The sequence below is a fragment of the Lineus longissimus genome, chromosome 2 (genome assembly GCF_910592395.1).
Source record: "Lineus longissimus chromosome 2, tnLinLong1.2, whole genome shotgun sequence".
In the NCBI taxonomy this organism is placed as follows: Eukaryota; Metazoa; Nemertea; class Pilidiophora; order Heteronemertea; family Lineidae; genus Lineus; species Lineus longissimus.
The window spans coordinates 20770952-20793573 of record NC_088309.1 but is presented as its reverse complement, the minus strand read 5'-3'; the positions used below and the strand labels follow the sequence as shown (position 1 = coordinate 20793573).

The 22622-nt window shown below is 41.1% G+C and overlaps 1 protein-coding gene across 3 annotated transcripts; it reads right to left on the bottom strand.

Moving 5' to 3' along the window:
- Positions 1 to 166: 166 nt before the first annotated feature.
- LOC135482802 (gliomedin-like) lies at positions 167 to 22154 on the bottom strand. 3 transcript variants are annotated; one of them, XM_064763195.1, is made up of 15 exons: positions 21537 to 22154; positions 11001 to 11082; positions 10464 to 10490; positions 10026 to 10070; positions 9108 to 9161; positions 8490 to 8624; positions 7944 to 8069; positions 6581 to 6652; positions 5825 to 5905; positions 5403 to 5549; positions 5026 to 5097; positions 4126 to 4233; positions 3030 to 3101; positions 2360 to 2401; positions 167 to 1864 (listed from the first exon to the last, which is right to left on the bottom strand). In XM_064763195.1, the coding sequence occupies exons 1-15, from the start codon at positions 21936 to 21938 to the stop codon at positions 1107 to 1109; spliced, it is 2223 nt and encodes a 740-aa protein (XP_064619265.1). In that variant the 5' UTR covers positions 21939 to 22154; the 3' UTR covers positions 167 to 1106. The 3 variants fall into 3 exon arrangements, with proteins under 3 accessions (XP_064619265.1, XP_064619267.1, XP_064619266.1); XM_064763197.1 differs by lacking the exon at positions 5026 to 5097 and having other exon boundaries at positions 21537 to 22153; XM_064763196.1 differs by lacking the exon at positions 6581 to 6652 and having other exon boundaries at positions 21537 to 22152.
- Positions 22155 to 22622: the final 468 nt, after the last annotated feature.

Below are 22622 nucleotides of genomic sequence, written 5' to 3'. Positions count from 1 at the left end.
GGTATATGTACTACATGTACTACATGTACATGTGCGTGTCATTTACTTTATTAATTCCTTAAAGATAGTAAAAAGGGTTTAAAATATAAATTACGGCACCGTACCAGAATTGTCATTAGCATCTTGATATGGGTAACATTAGATGAAAAACAAAAACTCGTCATCATGCATGTATTCTGAACACATAGTTTTTATTCGCAAAATTTGAAAATATATAACACCAGAATAAGTTACAGTTATTTCAGTAATACGGATAAGATTTTAAATCGAAAGATGTTTAATTCTTTTACACTTCTTTAATTCATTTCCGAGTTAGGTACCGCTGTTGGGATTGTATACGACGACGGCTGGGGAGTATGGGACCATACATCCCACGATAACGAGCCATTTTCACGGAACGAAAAGAAATTGAAGTTTTATTTCATTCGAACAGCGAAGAGCTTCAGGAATGGGACCATGAATCTTGTTGTGTCTTTATTCTACTCTATTCCATATCTTACATGCAGTAAACTTATATGAGGTTCGAGACGACACTGTTTCAGCAAAAGTGTTTTCAGTATAAACTTAATTCCGTCACTGTTTCCGCAAAAGGCCAGAACCTTAATGAAAGGCAAAAGTGTTTGTTTTATTATAATTTTATGGCCATCTGTATTTTCCGGAACGAAATGATCAAGACCAATAACGTAATTTAAAGTATGTAGGCCTGCATGTACCGCATTGACATTGCTAAGCTTTACAAGCAATGCGGCGGAGGTAACGGAGGCAATACCGGTGTGACAGCGGATATAGTCCCCCTGGAGTCATAGTCCGGTAGCATTGTATTTGACCAATTAAGCAGCATTGTACCGCTAACCCTAACCAAAACATTTAGCAATGCGGGCTATTGTTACACGGACTATCAGCCCTAGGACTACTATCCCTTGCACACCGGCTAGAAGTTTAGTATGATTTGTTCGTGTATATCATTGAACGTGCGAGTCGGGGGTTACCCATCGGATTGTAAACACTAAGAGGAATCATTTTAATGCATCATAACTTTATATTTAATTCAAAAAAGTAAGATTCCCAATTCCATTTCCGTTCCGCCAATTACAAATAGCCACAATTTATCCAAGTAAAAGAGGATATGTGATCTGGTTGCCGTTGTCCCAACCGTAGATACGGTTTTCTCTATAAGTATAAGACACCATGTTGTTCTTTTCGAACGGATTGACAATTTTTATATCAACGTCGAGTTGTCGGTTCTTGTAAAGGTCATACGCGTAGGAGAGTCTACTGGTTATGACCTTGGTGCTCTCGACAAGGTAAAGGACGCCACACACTATGAAACCGTTACCGTATGTATTGTGTTTGACATCTAAACGCCAAGATTTCAACAACTGCAGGTTACCAGCGTCTAATTTTGATACCATCAAGCCATCATCGTCGTTTAGCGATCCAAATATCACCCAAAGACCATTTTCATCCACAGACAAATCATAGTAATTGTACTCAGTTTCGTAGAGGTATTTACTTCCCTTGAAGGCAGAATCGGGAATGAGTACATCGGTCTGGAAACCGCTGCTCAAATCGTACTTTACGATGACGTTAGTGCTGGCTTTCTGGTAATAAAACGCGCCCCGAAAGACAAGGTGGCCAGTCCCGAAGTACCGGTCATGAAGCTCGTAGACCTTGGCAACTTTGTCGTCTTGAAAGTCTTTGAAGCTGGCGTATTCTTTTAGGTATTTCCCGTGGAAGTGACTGGTTGACCAGACTTTGGCACCATCCGCGATGTTGACGGGATCCGAGTCCTTCATCCAGGCACCCCAGAATATTCCGGTGTACTTCTGAAACACTGGTTTGCCAATTGCCTTGATGGCACACTCTAAAACAAAGAGAAGTTGGTGGGATTACGACAGAGACAGCAAAAAAAAACCAATAGGCTATAGCAACACGAGAATTCCCGATTTTTCCAGTAAAATATAATGGAATTTATCAGATGTCTAATTTTAATCAAAGTTAAAGATTTCAAATAAGTAAGACGATTAGTTAGTGTCAGTCGGAGACATCACATTAGTGCGCATTCATTGGAAAAGTAGCGGTTGTTAAATTGTATGCTTGTTGGCATGTTATTTAGACTGAGATCCGCAGATTTTCTCAGCGAGGAGTGTCACTTTTAATCCTGCATGTCATCTCAAGTGAATTGGGGAAACATCAGAATTTGACTAGGCGGTGAATTCAGCCAATATTACTGAGTTTGTTCCTGCCAGCTATGCAGCCGAATTCTACTACGTTGTGGAATTAGTCAGCTGTATTCGACTATACATGTACGACTGTACGTGTGCAAGTTGGATGAAATGATACTCTGAATATACTTTACCTCGTGCTTTGGGTGCCATCGTGGGCTTGGCGTAAGGTGACTCTGCAATGGCAACATTTAAAGTGCTTTTAATCAATAAAATCTAATTGCAGATGGCTATAGCCAAGAACAATACTCTTTCTTCCCAATAATTCCTTTCTGAATGACGTATGATTGAAAATATACAGTAAATTTTGATTTCTCTAAAGAAGCGTCGTGATCCTTTTTCCAGTTCACTTTTGGACGTAAACGAAAGGAAACACCCATATTGTAAAACCGGCAAAGAGTCACTGCTTAGGTGGTCGCTCTGTTGTGTCCATGCCACCATCTCATGACCGATTTTACAGAGTGTACTACAGACAACATATCAAGCAGGTAGTGACAATGACAGCATCGAAACAAATATGACATTCCACATCGAATAGCAAGCAGACAAAAGAAACACAATTGCAAATTGAAAGCTCCATTGGGCTAAACCATAAATTCACGTTTTCTCCTCTGCGGAAGATTTGTCCTTAAATATTACGGTGTCATGACCCTGTCACTCGCCGGCCTCAGTACCTCTGTGTTCGCACGTTCGCTCAGTACCTCGTGTCACTCACTGGAAGCGTTGTTTTGTGGAACTACTGAGATGGGCAGAGTAGATTTGGCTGATTGTGTGTCTCACTTCACCAAAGATAAACGTTCTTACCGGTGCCTATTGGGCGCATTGGCTCTGAATCATTTGCAGCCTGTGTCCCTTGCGGCCATTCGCATTTCTTACCTGAAATTCAAACACATTCCAAGCTGATCTTACAAAGCAACACAATATAAGTGTGAATACCCTGATGGAATTTACCACTTGCACAACCAACAAAAACCTTTATTTCATGAAATTGCTTTCGTGCGTTTTGGGTCAAAGTGATGTGATGTGATGTTTCCCTTTCACAGTTACTTGATACCTAAACAGTTTGGCGAAGGTATAGATAGATGAGGGGTTTTGTATAAAATGTCTTTTCCGGGTCTGAGGCTTGAATTTTGGTTGATGGTGGATATTCCAAGGGGTATGGCAACAATGCCGGCGAGGTGTATTCATGCAACACAAATATTTTATGCAAAAGAATATATCAGGTTTATATTGCAGGCACAAAGTATCCTGTTCATTAGCGACTCATCACATGAGCCATGTCCATTTTTGTAGCCTACATTTTATAAAACGGGGATATTCACTAGTCGATAACGCCTAAATCACAATTACTGAAGATTATTAACATAAATTAATTGAGAAAAAAACACATGCCCATCACACAACATTTAGGAACAAATCGAAAAGCCGTCGACAAAAATGCATCCCCACGAGTAATTAAAGCGAAAAATTGAGATGATTAAGCAAATCTAATTTTGAAAACGTGCAATGAGTGTAAAACCTGAGAGCCACAATTTTTCAATTGGTACTCTGTATAGAACACTGGATGTTCCTGTTCCTTTTGTCAGCAACATACGCCTCTGGCTGATCTACGGTGGAGGGACCAAACCCCGTAAGAATTACACCACGGAAGGCGAGTATGAAATGGGCGTTTTTTTAGATATACTTAGGCGTCCACCTCGTGAACGGAAGATCGAAGGCTCGAGGCCCACTTGTAACCTCTTTCCGATGCGGCCGGTTGGTACAAACTATACCTTCTCACCAGCTAGCGCCTGGCATAAGTGATGGGTTTGGAAGTGAAGAGTGTCTCATAAGCCACGCTGGCCCTGGCCCTGGCCCTGGGTGACACTATAATAAACAAACTTTCTTTTACTTTACTCACATATGCCTTGATCTCCCTTGTCTCCTTTTGGTCCAGGAGGACCCATGACCACGCTGCCATTGTAGCTCTGACCGGGTTTCCCCGGCCTGCCTGGAGGGCCTGGTGGACCTATAAAAAAACACCAAAAAAGCAGTAAAATCAGTTTACCATTTCGACTCACACCCCTCTTTTTATAGACGTACAATAATAATCTTGTGCATGTAAATTAAAATTGAATAGTAATGACGAGGCAATGCGTCAGACGTGGATTTGTACTCGGATGCTCTACATCGGTGATATGTATAACTACAATTGACAAGACCTCCAATATACTGACAAATACAACATCTCCATACACCTCTTACTGTACCATCCCCTATACACGTCTGCTTTTCATGCACGTCTAAGATATTAACTGGGCATCTGGCATACATCACAACACAGCACAACAGAATATACTTGGAAGAAACAAAAAGGTATACCTATAGGCAAGTATGGATTAATCTATACTTGCTATTGGTTACACCAATTTTACAAATGCAAATGTCATAGCTTTGCAAAGAAATCTCCTAAATCACTCTATACATTTTAAGGTGTACTCTACAACGAGAAAAATCTGTTTTCAGTCCCAAAGGTTTTAGATAATGCTCAGTGTCCTGTTAAGCATACTGTAGTCTTTAACCAAATACTTTCTGTCACATGTTTCATTTAAATGCAGTTTACCTTTGAAACTAACCAATGTAAGAAAGATGCGAAGGAGTAACATATCAAATCACCAAGAACCATTGGTTGACACGTAACGACATATAAAGGCGATTCCAGAATCGGCCATAACATCTTAAATAAGTATCTTAAACCTGTTAAAGGTTTCACAATATCTAAATACGACACAACAACTGCAGGCAAAAACGATCACGGAACCTGTGTCCCCCTTGTATCCATGGAAACCTATAAGACCCCGTCTGCCTTTATCACCCTTTTCACCCGGTGGGCCTGAAAGCGAGTACATGTATTAGCAAAATGAAATGTGTCATTCGTTCGCCTCAATAAACTAATGTTCTAAGAATGATGAAAAGGAATAGCTAGTAGTTTTAGATGTGGATTATATTACGACTGCAGGATCAGATTATGAAGATTAAACTGTTAGAACTAACATGTGTATACTTAAGACGGAATCTATGCAATGACCACGCCCTTATGCGGACGAGGAATTCCACTGCCACGAAGCATCCTCATATTCTGCAAATGGGATCGCTGACAATGTTCTATTGTGCATGCCGTGCTGTGTCGATACGTACATGAACAGTTGGGTGTGATTCCGATGGGCCCTGTTTCGCCATCTTCGCCCTTGGTGCCCTTTAGTCCGGGAAGCCCTGGAAACCCGTCCTCTCCTCTTTTACCATTCCTGCCGTCGCGACCTGCAGTGCCGTTGTAACCATCCCTTCCTGGAAGATATAGTTGTTGGTCATCCCTCATCCGCTCAGGGTATTTTATTTGTTCCTATTTTCAATTCTAATGACGCGAAAAAGCATCAAGCGACCTCAACATCTCTGTTACGGAGGCTTCCGTCGAATTCTACACATTTAGAAGAGGATTTATAGCTTGTTAATATTCAATTTAAAGATACACTGTTTTGGTTATAACATGTACGCTACATATTTTTGTTGCAACGTATACATGTATGAAGTTAACACTTATGGTTGTACAATGTATTGTGTACCTGGTTCTCCTGGGATGCCATTCGTACCATTCAACCCTGGTAGGCCTGGTATACCAGGAACGCCTGGGGGACCCATTTCACCTGAAAAAAAAACACATAAGAGATTTAAAATCTGCAGCTGATAACACATTGTAGGCGAATAGTTGTCTACTGAAATCCAGTCATAATCACACACACACGCCACGGTCGTAAACTAGTGAGTCACAGAGTAACCTTGGAGCCGATGCAACTGTTTGCCATGCAACTCGTGCGCGTCCATCGGCTTTAGTTTCGTCGAATAGCAAAAGTCGCCAAGATTATTTCTAAAATACATCCAATAACTCTAACATATATTTGGCATCCATGATTTAACTCCACCTGCACCTAGTATTTTATGAGCGACCTCATAAAACACAAAAACAAAACTAATACAGTATTGTACAGTGACAAACTATGATTGTAAACACAAAATAAAACATTTTGAACTACAAACGTGGTACATTGTATCTCCCTTCTGCAAAAAGCTGACAATAAGCTGGCCGGAATAGTCCCTTAGGCGACCGCTCCCCCATCAAATATATATATTGCAACTTGAATATGGTGACCAAACTTTAATCTGAAGGACTTGTTGCAGCTGCGGATCGCCGCTGACAGTTACAATATATTTTCGATGGAAGTCAAATAATTTTCAAGTGGATGTTAGTTAATTCTATGTCACAACAGCAATGTTAGACAATGGACGACACGATTGAATATAATGATAATTCTATTCGTAACCTTGATACCCTGGGAATCCAACGAGGCCACGCCCGCCTTTTTGCCCGGGTGGCCCAGGAGGACCTAGCGGACCTGCAGAAAATTCGAAAAGTGATAGTTTTGTAAAAGAATTCTATGAAGTATTGCGCATATACATGTACATGTATAGTTGCGAACTATTTGACTGTACATATACACGTATACATTTTTGGCAACTGTCAGCCATGTTGGAGGGCAGAACAATGAAAGCTTTCATGGTCCTTTTGTGCTTGCTTTCTTTTGTCTGTCCCTCCAACATGGCAGATGATGACGTCACGTGAAACCACTCTACCGTATACACCAACAACACGCCACTGGGTGCAATATGGGTTTATTCCTGTTTCGCCTATTCCTGTTTCGCCTATTCCTGTTTCGCCTACAAAATTCCTGTTTCGCCTATTCCTGTTTCGCCTATTCCTGTTTCGCCTACTTTCCAGTACCCCTACAATAAATCGACTCTCCCACGGGGAACCTTAGGGATGCATGTCCATTTTATGGGGAAAATGTGAGGGGACAATTGGATGATGTTAACGATGTGATGACAATTTGACTAATCAAATGCCATCAACTTTGTTATGCCATGACCGTTTTGAAAGAGTCACCTTGAAAGCGGGGACAGTCCGGGACTTATTTGACCATAGGACCATAGGACCATACTGACACACAGTAAAAACTAATAGATTAAGTAGAGTAAAGCAGTCGTTTATTTTATGAAAACTGAATTCATGAGTTTTTGATAAAAATACATAATATTGTACATTCTCATAATTATTTGATCAAAATCAGCTGTAAAACCCATGTCATAATATACATGTAGGTACAGCACATATAAAGTCAAACAAGGTGGAAAATACATATCATGATATTATGTCAGACAAGGTAACTGATGGCATCAACGTAACTCATTATGTCCCTCTCTCCATTGACGTATTGTTTCAATGCGTACATATGTGGCTCTCCTCGGGTTTGGTCGGTCAGTAAGGGACGGTTCATATTCCTACGTCTGTGGGGAGGTTAGCAATACATTTGAATAGGCGAAACAGGAATAGGCGAAACAGGAATAGGCGGAACAGGAATAGGCGAAACAGGAATAGGCGAAACAGGAATACACCGCAATATGAGCGATATACATGTAGCAAGCAACATGCAGATTACGCTTTGGCCTGATTGAGCGATCTCTGTTGCTGCCATAAAATAATAGTATCTTTGGTGACTGCGACAAGCATTTGGAATATACCCCTGACGCATAATTATAAGTTTTGACTTTTCGGTTTGTTATGAAAGTACATATACTGAAAAGTCTACATAATACCAATTACCTAATGCTTCTACTAAATTCTCTCACCTGGCAGTCCATTTTCTCCATCGGTGCCTCGGGGTCCCTGGGGTCCTCGCGCACCATTGATACCAGGTACACCATTAGTACCGTCTATGCCAGGGATACCATCAATGCCAGCCTCCCCTTTATCGCCTAAACATAAGAAACAGGACGCACTTACTATTTAGTGGCGTGTCATGATGACATAAGCGCTTGAGCCAGATATATTGCTAAGTGTAAAATTTTCGCGAAAATCTGAGGAAAAATACAATCTTCATGATCTTCTTTGACAAGTTACAAAATTCTTTTAGTACGATAGTCTCCGAGCAAGACACACTCTTTCGCGACTTTTCTTTTCTCCCGGCGGAGGTTCTTTCCGAAGACTACAAAAATATGGCGGTTAACAGTAAATAGCAGGCCGGATTAACTCCAATGAATGCAATGATTATTGCAAGCATGACTTGAAATCTCACGAGATGATGTTATGGAAAAACCTCAACTACACTCATTTAGAAGATGATACATGTGTCATATGGAGTGAAAGCAGACAAAGGTGCTCATTTTTCAAGTTACCTTTTTGACCCTCTTTTCCAGGAATACCGGGCTTTCCTTCCACGCCAGGCATTCCAATACGTCCTTCCAGTCCAATTGGGCCGACCTCACCCTTCTTGCCTCTGGGGCCTACCTTGCCCGGGTCACCAGGCTGCCCTAAAAATTAGTAACTTCAAAAACTGAATAAAAAATTGAAGAGAAAAACTCGAAAAATGCCTTTAATACGACGTTAAGTGGAAAGCTACATGTATAAACCGTGCTTTTCCGTCCATCTCCAATCATTAATGATTTGATTGCAGAATTGTCATCAATGTTGTTATATCAGCAGTTGCTGTAGTAGGCTACATTTAACGCTAAGTGCCGCGCAAATTAGCGATTTTTGTCTCTGGGACCTGCTATTATATGCACAGTGCGACAAAAATCTTTCATCAGCGGTTGCAACAACAGTAATCGCTGGGTTCGACACCCGTCGCAGGTCGCATTGATCACCGAGTATAGACTCTGGCACCTGCGATGACCACTGCAAACGAGAAATTTTTGTCGCATGCAGTCATGGTCGCAGGTCATAGCGATTCAAATCGCTCGTTTGCTTAGTTTAGTGGTTCGTAAACAAGATGAGAGATATGAATCCATACCTACCCGTATCACCGACTGGACCTGGCAGACCTGGAAGACCGGTATTCCCAGTAATTCCTGCAGAAAGATAATTAAATTTGTTTAAAATCTTTTCGCGGTCTCATTTTCACTAATGTATCATTCAACAAAGAATTGACAAAGGTCAATGTATATAACTTCAACTACGTTGGCAATTTCTAAGTTCTGCTTTCGTGGAAGTAATGACTCTAGTTCTTAATGGGTTAAATAAATCAGCTTTAGTTGTTTCTCATTCGATGTGGTAATTCCATCCTTCTTTGGGAATCCGAGCCGTGTGACGCTCTATCCAACCTGCCGTAATTCAAGGGGATTGCGTATAAGGCTACGTTCTGATATACCCGGGCCAGACGTGATAAGTAGAAGATAAACCGCTTTCCCGATTTCGACATCTTTGAAATGACATCAAGTATTTATCTGCACAGTAAGGTGATAACGTATGCTACATGTACATGTACTTTTCAGATTGGTCAATAGAATTACATGTACATGCATAAGCAGATATAGTTGCTGCATGGTGTACATTAAATTATACTACTTGAGGCGAAATGTTGGATTTTTAAAAAAAGTCTCAAGTTGACAGCATCCTCAGTATTCTCTTGTCATTGTTCGTAAAAGTGACGAGTTTTCTTTCAAAGGCAACCATCAGCCAACTATGGTTTAAGTTTTTTATATCGTATTGTCTGCATTATGAATATAATATACTCTACTTTGACCGATCTTCGACGCCCTTTTTGAAATATTAATACTGATACTGGAGAGAGATGCCCTTTCGAAATCCATTGTGTAGAGAATGGTATTACGACATGAGGTTGTCCGATGGTCATTAAGCCATGTTTCGGCCTTATAGTGCCGATTTTGTAGTATTGAAACGGTCTTAGACAGATGGAAACTAGAGCATCTTACCCGTTTCACCTCGATCGCCTCTATCACCGGGTAAACCAGGAAACCCTGAAAGGACAAGTCATAGCCTGTTAGAGAAACGGAATCCGGTGTGCAAGGGATAGTAGTCCTAGGGCTGATAGCCCGTGTAACAATAGCCCGCATTGCTAAATGTTTTGGTTAGGGTTAGCGGTACAATAGATCATGCTGCTTAATTGATCAAATACAATGCTACCGGACTATGACTCCAGGGGGACTATATCCGCTGTCACACCGGCCCTCTTGGCTCATTGCTGTAGTCTCCCTTTAACTCACATTCATATCACTCATACTTCATTTACATTACCGCTTATTTCAATGTATATACATCTATATCATTTCCTCAATGTCAGTGTCATGATTATAAGAAATGACATTTACATGAAGAAACAAGAATCAACCAGGGATATTATGGGGTCTTACCACTTTCTCCCTTTTCACCAGTTAAACCTGAAAGTTGATTAAAGAAAGATGATACGAGGGAAGACTGAATATTTCATTCATCAAAGCTGGAATTCTCCGAGGTTTGCCCAATAATCAGTTGTCGAATGAGTAGTTTTCCTCTCCAGTGACATGCAAAGAGCAAATTATTTTGTTGATTAAAATCCTAGGTTGTACACACATCAGTTTCGATTACATATACACCCCAGTGTGGCGGGGATAGTAGTCCTAGGGCTGATAGTCCGTGTAACAATAGCCCGCATTGCTAAATGTTTTGGTTAGGGTTAGCGGTACAATAGATCAAGCTGCTTAATTGGTCAAATACAATGCTACCGGACTATGACTCCAGGGGGACTATATCCGCTGTCACACCGGTATTAAATTGGAATAAGCAAAGCGTCGCTGTTGAAACTAACCCGGTGTAGAATAAGAACATGTCCCCCCCCGAAGAAAATGTCCGGCTCTATTGACTTCTGACGGATTAATCAAATGATGTACATTTCCCATCACCATTCTTACCTGGCGGTCCTTGAGGCCCCTGTGGACCTGACGTACCACAGAATTCTTGTGCTGATTTGCAATATGTTAGGAGGGCATGTGTCTGCAAGGAGAAAAATGTGGCCTGGCATGAACATACATGTTCGCGTGCAGTATTCGGATGTCAGGTAATTGTAGCCCATCCATCTAGTCGAAATAGCATGCATTTACTGTTGAATGAAAACAAAGCCCTTGCCGATTGCTGATGAATAATTAATGACACACCCAACAAGAGAGGAAATCTACGCATCCGAGTGGAAGCGGCGACTCACCCCACAATTCACTCAGATGGCACTTTTTGAATGACCACATCATGTGGAAATTGCAATTTATTATGTTGAATATCGCTAGCTAGCATGCTTGCTCAGTCCTATAGTGCTAGTCATTTTACGAGCCGGGAAAATACATCCCGATATTGAGTACATTTCGGAGTAGCGGTCCAGTGGTTAAAGGCCAACGCATATCGTGTTCAGTGTATTTTCGTGTTGTTCAGGTAATATGAATAAACATTGCCGTTATGCAGTTTTAATGCAAGCTTATTCTCTAAACTTTCGCTTTAATGGAAATGTGTACATCTAATCAATCTTATATTCAGCGGCATTGTTGACATTTTTATTCAGTACATATTTATCTATCATTATTAACGTTTTCAAATCAAAATTGTTGAACCATAGGAGTACACATCGACAGAGTTGCGATTGTTAAAAAAAACAGAGCTGGTTCAATGGTCTCACTCACTTGTGACAAATAACAGGTTAGTTGACGAGACAAGTCGTAAAGAAAAAAATAAAGTCACAAATATCAAGTATCAAATGGGACTCGACCAAGCGTGAAACAACATAGCATACAGGAAAGATCAGACTGTTTTTTTTACTCCTATGTCGTATACAAAGATATCGAGGGGCAGAGTATATCAAAAACAACTGCTGCCATGCAGGATGGCAGCTAAGCAGCAGTATCACATATCAACGTATTCGCAAGATAATTGATCGTGGTTATCTAAATGATCTGGCCCCTAGTCAACATAGTGTCCCAATGAGGCAACTAAAGCCATGAGATCAAGTGCAGTTTACGTAATTTATCTCAGTATTGTCACTTTGGGATATGCACTAGGTGCCATTTCATGATTTGATGGTGAAGCAAGTATTTTGCCGTTTTTATTGGAGATCTTAAGCCTATGAGGAAAACAATGGTCCAGCCTCGAACAGTACAATTGGTTGGAAACACGCCAAAGAGATGTCAAATGCAGAAAGAGACGGGATTACAAGATTCCGGGCAATAATCTCACATGCAGTATCGCGGTCACGTCGACTCGTGATTTAGTAGTCAAAAGCCCACAGTAAACATTTGCCGCATATTGTGTTATCAATTCACAACAAGTGCTGCCAGCAACACACTCGAACCTCTCGAAGAACTGATTGCAAATCGTCACCGCAGATCGCCTTCCAATCTATGAGTTGTAGAAACCAGACATGCACTGGGACAGTTTCAACGTATCTGGCCGCCAAGAAAGCCCATCTTGACAGTCAGATCGTGAACTTGTCCCTAACTGAATAGTGGTATCGGCTTTACAAAGGGACCAAGGATGTCATTTATGGCCACGCTCTTATCAAGGGTCAATGCTAGTTTTTGTGAAGGACAAGGTGGATTATCTCTTCAGTATGCTTGTTCTTAAAGGGCACATTCCTGACAACGACAGTTACCCTAATAGAAAAGCCGCCTGCATGATCGGACCCATATTCCAGCTCGTCTTATGCCCTTAACTTCTACAGTGTATTGACTCCAAGATGAAGGTGTAAGACCAGGCGGGCATCCAGATAATAGCCTTAATTGCCTCTGGAAGTGGCTAACTACAAGCCATCCTTGTAATTAGCAGAACAGCACCAAAGGCAAACAGAATACTTGCATTTGGTAACTTGGTGTTTGAATGTGGGGGTTATTTGCAGCTAGGCTTACGAGAAGCTGCTCGTTGTGAAGGTGGAGCTTGCGACCACACTCTATTTCAGCTCATGTGCTTTGACCTCCCTCTCCAGTGAAGAATAGATAGGAATCGTGGACAAGAGACACCACACCCTGACCACAAGGCTCTGTGGCTCTGTGGCGGAACTCTCTCGGCAGCTGACGTCATTGCAAAAACGGGCTGACTGTCTGGCGTGCATCTAAAAAATCTACGCATGAGTGGGTGAAACTAAATACTTCCTTTCAGCATCACAATCAAGAAGTGTTAGCTGTAAGTTCAGAACCAAACTCATCCACTCAGGTTGTTCAGCCGCTGGTGGTCTGGTGGTTATTTTGATGTTCAACTCGCCGAACACTCGATTTAATGGAGGCATGATTGAGAAATACACCTATGCACCTGTAAGCTTTTTTTCGGGACTAACTGTAAAAGCACTGAGACAGACCAAAAATATTTAGACATGGTGGAGAAGAAGACGAAAAAAAGAAAGAAATGAATGTAGAAGAAGAAAATAAAATGTGAAGTATATGCGAGTAATTGATTTGTACCGTGGCAGCCGCGGAGAATCAAAAGCCTGAGTACCGAGCAATGCGAAACAAGTCAAAGCTCCGAGCATCTCGTATTCCTGAGTTCGGAGTCTCACTATCACGCGTCTAGGAGAAAACCGCCCCTTGTTTTAAAGATCAATTTCAGTTCTTATTTACATGTTCATTCGGATCTAGGAGTCATTGGGAACTCCTGGTCCAAGTGTCACATTAAAACCTTCATCCAGTAGGTGGCAGTAAGTAAAACAACTTTTGATAATGTTTGCTCAATTTCTGTTTCGGTCTTCTCGCTTTTTTGCCATCTAAGCATAGCAGCTACCAATGGTGCTTCCAACGCGGTCAGCAGTAAACCCAGCCTTGCCTCGAATGCAAAGACCGTATATCAAAAAGATTACATATATCGAGAGAGGGTAGTTCTTGCCAAAAAGCGATGGAGGGACTCGGAAATCAGGAGAACGAGATGCTAGGAAGCCAAGGATTCTGATTCTCTAGCGTGGTGACAGTGTTCTATAAATGATGCGGCACTTTGTTCATAATACTGGTAGACCCATTCATCCTGACAAGATATTCAAAACAGACCAGGTGCAAAGTTGAGAGATTAATTTGAAGAGTAGTTTATGAGAATGCAGGAGATCACAACTGGAATACTAATTAACGGTTGGCTGCAGATAAGTCATGTTCCGAAAATACGAAAATATAGGTGTTGGGGATATCCATCTGATCTCAGACGTATGAGGATTGTGTTTCGGTCGACCAGGTACACTGCCGACGCCAATTGAGCATAGCGAGAGAGTTGTTTTACTTAATTACCCAGGTCCTAGGTTGTAATTAGGCGTGGAGTCGGCTTGAAAGGAGTATAACTTATAAGCGGATTTTCACTTCAATACGTTTGTTCTTCTCCTGTTTCATTAGGAAGATTTTTTCTGAAAGTGTTTGACGTTTTTCCAATTTCATTTCAACTCTGAGAGTAAAAAAGAGGTTAATTGTTATATTTAGCGCGCACAACTCCTGGCGTGGGAAAATATTCGCGCCACCCGCATGCATCGGAGGTAGGATTTGTATACGCCATCTCGATAGTCAATCTCCTAGCTTCGCCATTGGTAATGGTTGCTTAGTTTACTAGCGTTCATTTGGCCCCCTCCGGTTGGTCTCTTCCGGTTTAAGAGGTAGCAAATGGCAGCTGGTCCTCTCATTGGAAGATTGCCCAACATGTAGTGCGACGCTTACGTCCAGTGTCGTCCTCGTGGAATCGGGGTATACTCTCAAAATTATCTAGGGCGTCAAACAAAATGGCATCTGACGCGCAACGGATTTGATTGACAGGAGTTGAAATTAAAGTTTATTGACTGTGAAATTTTTACGTATTATTTTCGCTTGGCTTCGAAACAATAAAAACAAAAAAGATCGCGAATTTTTATTTCGCAAATCGAGGTTGTTCGCGAAGATTTACGACAATAAAGCGTTTGCGAAATGTTAACGGCTTACAGTATATATGGTAGCTAGAACTGGCACGTCAGTTATCTGCTCCCCTGCCTCATGTTGCACTCCAATTGGTTCTTAATAGCCCTAAGTGTTTCGTGTCTAACATTTCAAAAAACATCTTCGCATCAGTGAATACATTGACGTGGGCACCTGTTGAGAATGTCTTCATTAAAGCATTTGATTGGGCTGACCGACTGCGTTAGGCGATTGACTTGAAAATTCTTCAACGGTTTGCTTTGAGAATAGATTGGTTTGAGAACACTTGAACACCCAATGGTTTCATTGGTCTGGGTCCATGTTGTTCAATTACGTTAGCAACCTCCGCAGAGTGTCGCGGGCGTCGATATTGTCGTTGTTGTTTTGGGATGGACGTTTCTTACCAGTTACATGAAAAGCCAGAACTACCCCGAGAAGGAGGTTACCACTACTAGTAGGCCTCTATCAACGCACACCAGATAACGTGTGTGCACTGCATATCATTCATGTCTACAGTTGATATTTTTAATCGCCATCCAACTGAGGCAATTATCAGCGGCTTAGGTCTTTTAGCCACCAACTGACAACAACTGTTAAACTGTCAGTAATGAAGTGTTTTTAATGTAAGCTGTTAATGCATTGCTGTCATTTAGCAACTGGTAGACTAGTGGGTACGTTCTTCCACAAGACACACTCTAAGACTTTCTTTTAGAGAATTGACCCCGGAAGGTTTTTGCATTTGTGATAAACCCCAACGGGTTCTTTATTTCCCTGAGAAACCTCTGGAATGGCGGAAAAACACTAAACCGTAACGCCTCATACATGTGGGGTCCAGGAAGTGTTGAACGTTTTGATTAGCTTAAAGGTTCTTGCTTTCATCGATTGTTTTTCTTTTAACTAAAACATATTACTTGTTAAGTTCCCGATGGACAGAAGTCAGGCGATCGTAATCGTCGCGGCTGTTTTCGCCGTCCGTACAGCGACACAGGAGTTTCCCTACCATCAGAAAAGCTCTACCATGTAATAAATACATGTATGTATCACAGACATCGGAGCTCTTAGCAAATATGCCATGAAACCAATTAACAATTGGCCCTCGTTGTCAATCGTGATAAAACACCCATCATGTATACATATGTCTGATAGTGTGAATATCCAGAGCCCGTGCCGATATCAGGAAGGTTAAATCGGTGAATCAGTAACACGACGTTCTGCATCACCGATGAAGTCATTTCAAATCACCTGATCGCTGTGTTTAGGAAGACTTCCAGTCAATTACATTATTGGAAAGGACATTTTGTACCCAGCGTAAAAGCACGTTGTCAACTTAGACGCTTTCCAGTCATTCGTTCAACCATTCCTATACAAGTGATGCACTCGGAATTTGTGAATAAACAGGCTCAATGGACATTTTTCGATACCGGTGCTTTGCAGGAAGTCCATTAACACAAATTCTTCACCAAAACATAGAGAAATGCACTAAAATTCGATATCCTGATGAAAGCATCCTATAACATTTCAGATTCAGTAGAGTCATCGATTAAAGTAGAGTCTAGTGATACCAGTTACAATGAGTTAGTTGGAAAACCCCCCAGATTAAAAAAAAATATCGATGCTGACTATCATCGTGATCACCAACAGTTCCGTCGAGATCGGATCATTTGTAGCGTGGGCTCAAGTGACATGAAGATTTGCCTCACTGTTATATATTGGCTTTCAAAGAAATTGAGCGATTATGTTTTAATTCTCACTAAAAAAACATGGCAGAAGAAAAAATGCCGTCATTTCTCGAAAGATAGAAGCCATATATGTAACACATCGTGTACATCACGTAGTCCTGCCCCAGTTTGCGACCTCCAATCATTCACCAGTACAAGTGAGTCTGATGGCATGCATGTTTCATTTTGACGAGCAGTTCATGTCGATTGTTGATCGAGATTTGCCTGTGGCGGAATTCCTAAAGGCCGACGCAATTCGTTAATGCGTTAACATACCAACTTTCAGCATTGCCGTTATGTAGACAGATATACAAATAATATAAATACCAAGTTTCAGCAAATTTGTATGCATAATAACTGCTCCTTCTGCAAATTGGAGAGGTGAAACAATCGGTAAAGCAATTATCTCAAGTTGGACTAACCATGAGACAGGTCCCATTATGTAAATTAACGACACTCACAGCTACCTTTGATTGGGTTTTGCCAGGAGCCTAATGAGACGACAATGTAGGCTGTTTCTCCTACTATGCTGGACAGATGTTATAGTATGTTAAGTCCGAAACTAGCAAGACCAAAGATATTGGGAAAGAGAGAAGGCGAGTGCTGAGTAATCTGATAATGCAATCGTTTGTGTCCAACACAGCTGGTTATCTGGTAGCAGTCTTGTAATATATTTGGAGTTTCTAAATTAGCTACATACAACCTAAGCAGTTGAGAAAGTGACAACGTGTTCAATTGTCTTCATCAAAAAGAGTTAAGAACGCGATGTCGTTCAACGTGTTGAGTTACTGAGAGCCCAATCCAAAAGAGACGTAATCTTAGCAAGAAAATAGACAAAAACTTCTTCTATAGCTACATGTAGATCTTAATGTACTGCGAAAGTGAGCAGCTGGATATCCCATTATAGGTGGACAAATATAATTGTACATGTATATGGAAATCCGATATATCAGGTCGGACCCGGATATCAAAATTTGGTTCCACGATTTACTCGGCATTTTAACAACCCAATAAGGTCATTGGCGAAACCCAGACCAAATGAAAATTAACAAAAATTAGCTAGCAGTAAATGAAATTAAATCGCAATTAGCAATTACTTATCTACGAGTATTATGCGGCACAAATTTAATGTAATTGACCTTTGCTCAATAACAGAGACATCTTTATTAATAGCCAATTTAATTCTGAATAGTTAATTTGAGACCAATTTAAATATTTGTGTCGCCAATCCATGACATGTACATGTAAACACTGACAAGTAAGTAACCCACTGAGATGATTGATGTACCCGACATGGACACCTTTAGTTGTGTTATCATTATCATCATTATCATGGAGCAGCGGATTTGTCAATTGTGTTAGTGAGATGAGAGAAGATCAAGGGCAATGCCGCGTACTTTGGTTGGGTGCGCTCCTGTACACTTGGCCTGATACGGTGTTAATCAAAAACGCATTACATGCATTTCAAAGTAATGAAGTAATATTTAACGGTGAGCTGCAGTTTTCAAAGGTAAATAGGTTGAATGAGTCGAACGGTGAATATCAATATTTGAGTAAATTGTTCTTGACATTTCATTTCCATAAATCCGCGGCTTAGAGCATTTGGGAGACAGTCCAATTATGATCTGGAACTTAAGTGGATTGTTTGGCCTTGTCAACGACCATAGATTATGCTTTTGACGAGATCTTTATGTGTAACAGAAGAATTTGGATTGCCGCGCCTACGTGTGCTAGCTTTACTGTAAAATGTATGTCACTTGTAGCATATTGACGTGTAACGAGAAACGCCAAGAAAGAGGCCATCAAAATTATCTTCAGTTTACCAATTCATGCAGGCTACAAATGTCGGTCCATCTGGCGTGCTTGAACCTGGTAGCACGCCACATCGTATGCTAGCACGATCGTGCTAATGTTTTTGAAGGAAACTTTAATCACCACAGAAATTACTGCAAGCCCATGGCTCTCGTGTTTCATTTTCCACTGATTGTTCGATCACGTTAAGATAAAGGGCGGAAAATCAAAATATTGCTCTACTGCAGATTTTCATTATATAAGTCATTTTCATCAGAAAACACTAATTCCCTGTCAGTGCCTTTTAAGAAGAGCACTATAAGGGCTTTGAAATTATTGTTTAAACTAGAAGTAACCAATGATTGTAAATACACGTACACGTACCAATGAGTGACGGTTACCGGTTACCAGTGTTCTAAAATCCGAAGTCAAAAGGTGATGATAAAATGTTAAACATTAAAATTTGATATGAGACTAGGAAGATGCCGTGTCGATCAAGATGAACAATATCAGAAAGAAGTATGACACCATTTTATGTAGATCAACATAGTATTTTGTTGAGACTAGCTTTTCGACACCGTGTCTTCTTCAAGGTCACACTATAATTTGCCAATATTGTGACACTCTCCTCGCAACTATAAATATTTTAGCAGATCTTCGGAAACGCACTGAAATGAAGTTCATTGTCGTAATTATCCACCATATAACTACTGTAGTCATTAAATTCAGCAACATACGCATGGTTGCTATGGCCTCATGACATTCAGTGAAAACATCACAGTCTACTGTTTTTTAAGGATAAGTTCGTGACAGACCAATTCATCAAAACATAGGAATCTTTCCGCTAATTTGCAATGCAGTCGATGCAAACGCGACCTAAAAACAATTTCACAACCTTTCAATGAACATGATTGTGGTTCGGGATGCATCCGTACTATCGATGCAAACCATTCAGCTGGAATGTGGAAATGAACGCTTGAACAGAAAAACGATGTACAAATAAAAACGTTGAAATTGACTGACGAACAGAAGATTTGAAGCAAACATCGCCAGATTACTGAACGTCGATTTTCCTCCGAGTATGAAGTATTTTTACATATACGAGCTTTCACGACAGAATCTCCTGAACACCCATAGTTAATCAACTGTGATTTATCACGTACACGTAACTTCACAACACAACAGAAAGTTGTACGGACTAGCCTCGTCTACAGCTCAGTGTATCATTTGACTGTGTTCGGGTGCAGCTTGTACTCATAGTACTTATTACATGTACACAGCCCAGATGCATGAATTAAAAGATCACTAACATATTCCGTGCTTTTCTCTCTTTAACTCGGAGGTTTTTTGACTTGATTAGCACAACAATATGGCTAGGTCAAGAAAAACTGACTATATCCTCACTGAGCTAATGAATCACTAAATCATGAAGTGAAAGAAATATTAATTGAAATTCAAAAGCCAATGCTACTGTTAGTATCACACGTTTTGACGTCCCATTTGAGACACGGTTTTTACATTATTCATTAGCGACAATACCACCAGTGCATGTTTAATGGACAGTGGATATAATGCATGCATGCTCTACCAATGCCTCCGATACAAGTATTATATATCATGTTCTATGACTCGGCCAGTATTGACACACAGAAGTGTGATATATGATTAATAAAGAGGATTTCACACGACCAGTGTTTCAGCCTACTTTTTACATTTTCATACATCAACTTAACGCCGATGACGTATAATGCAGATTCCAATTTGTTATGTTGGCCCTGCCCTTGCAGTATCAAATAGGCATATCGCGATAGTCGTCTAAAATACCCAATCACTTCGAAAAGTCAATCAGCGTTTCACTGAGACCAACTGGAAAATCATTGGGCTTTTACATCTCAAGAGCATCGGCGAAAGTATGCGTTTCGTACTCCTTCATAGACAGTACCATGGTGCGGATGACATCGCCAGTCCTTGGTGGACTAGGTCGTATAAAATGGGCGACATTCCTTACAACAGCAGAACAACACTTCACGATAAAAAGTTATGCCGATACTTGAATTGATTGGCATAGTTCACAAATAAGAAAACTTGAGAAGCTAGACACTTTGTTAACACTGCTCTGCACATGGCCACCAATGCAAATATGCAAATTTCCCGCGACTGCCATGAATGCACAACAACGGTTATACCCCGGGAAAGACCTTTCGCATTTTCTACCGCAGCCATCTGCTAATTTCGTTATGCTCGCAATGACGTCCCGAGTGACCAACCATCGGGCGAGGTAGAGCCAGCTCTGTGTTTGAAGCTGTAGCGGGGTGAACTCCACAAGTCCGGTCACGATTGTCTTAGGATCGTAATTATCGACAACTTTTAGACGCTGCAACAAACTGGCATGCATTGTTGACATTAAATTAGTGGAATAAGATAGACACAGTAAGAATCCGAACAGCGGTGATTCTTCCGAGAGTGGTACTCATGACCTTCTGAGAATGAGCTCGGTACTCTTATCACTGCGCTGCCGATCCCCAACGCCAATTTCAGTTAACAAACAACATGTATTTCATCGCGATATGTTTCTCTTACAGGCTTTTACACTGACGAAGAATAACTCAGTCTACATGTATGATGTACTTTTTATCGGAAGCCATTATATTATTGCATTATACTGTTAAACACGAGATTGTTTATTCGTCAGCATTCCTGTTGTTTTTTTAGTAATTGCATTATTCAGGTTTACATTGCCCTACTGTAAACATCCAAGGAACCCCATATATTCAACACAACTCACACAGCAACTAATCATCCGCCTCCCCTCCTCGCCGATTTTCCCAAAGGATTAAAAGCACTTAATTCAGAATGGGCTGAACATTTTTATTGAAACGCTACGACAGGACTATCACAAACTATTTTGCTAACTCGCCCGACCGTCAGTTTCGCGTCAATAACGCATTTGTCATGTTTCAGAACTATAGATGAAAATATTGCATGATAGAGTAAAACTGATGGTTGAAAATATTGGATGATGGAGAAGAGAGCTGATGGCTGCACTTACGGGTACTCTGCTGTAAGCTGGCATCCACACAAAATCTGAGGGCTCCGTCCGCGAAACAAAGTACGGCTTCTCCTTTTTCGGCTTTGTATCCTCAAATTCCGAACTGGCCTGTGCGCGCTGGAGGTCGCGTAGCGTGCGAATACCCCGCCCGTAAGTTGCCCTCCTGTGTCGCGTCTTCCGGGCATCTTGCCCCCGATCGTTCTCAGTCACATTCAACTTGAACTCCACCGCATCCTGCGCGTTCAGTAGTCTATCCACATCGTTCCTGAGCCGCTGTATTTCACTGAATGATATCCATAAACTACATGACAGAATAATGAGCAAAACTATCACACAGGCATAGAGGACCTTTATATGTAAAGAAACATTCGGAGGCTTCATCATTGCTGTCTCCGCCGACATGGCGCAGTCGCAACTCCGCAAATCGGCCCTAATCAGATCAACCGGCCAACACAATAAACTCTCTTCCCAACTTTGAGCCAATCAGCCCAGGCCAATCAGTTCAAATCATTCCCAGCGCAGCAGCGGCGGTGCGTGCTATCGATCAGGTAAACATGACTTGCAAGAAAGCTCTGATATTTCAGAAAAGCGGCTTCCTGAACACCAAACGGCAACAATGGTTAATTTTGTTTCAAACTCGAGCGATCCCCATGCACAGAACTGCTTTGAAGTACCGAAGTCACTGAACATACCGGCGGAAAAGCGGGTTGGGACTGGAATCAAATTGGCGCCGCACTGCATACAAACAATCAGTAGCTGTTTCAATATTTCTAGCTAGCTTTCAACGCTAACCATCACATATCGCTATGATTAATGTCTGCTCTGACAATATTCGTTGTAGTGACAGTTTAATGTTCGCTTTTTAAAATGTACTCAAGAGGCGGCTTTCAAGTTATAACATTTTTCATGTTAAATATCAAATCAATGATATTCATCCGAGTCTTTGTCGCGGTGGCTTTGATCGAGAGTCACTCCACAAACAAAAGAACAAGAACAGGACATGTTGACTTTCGTAAGGATCAAACGGTGCCCTGAATGATGAGTCTAAAAAAAATTACCTTTTACAAAGATTGGCCCAACGATCAT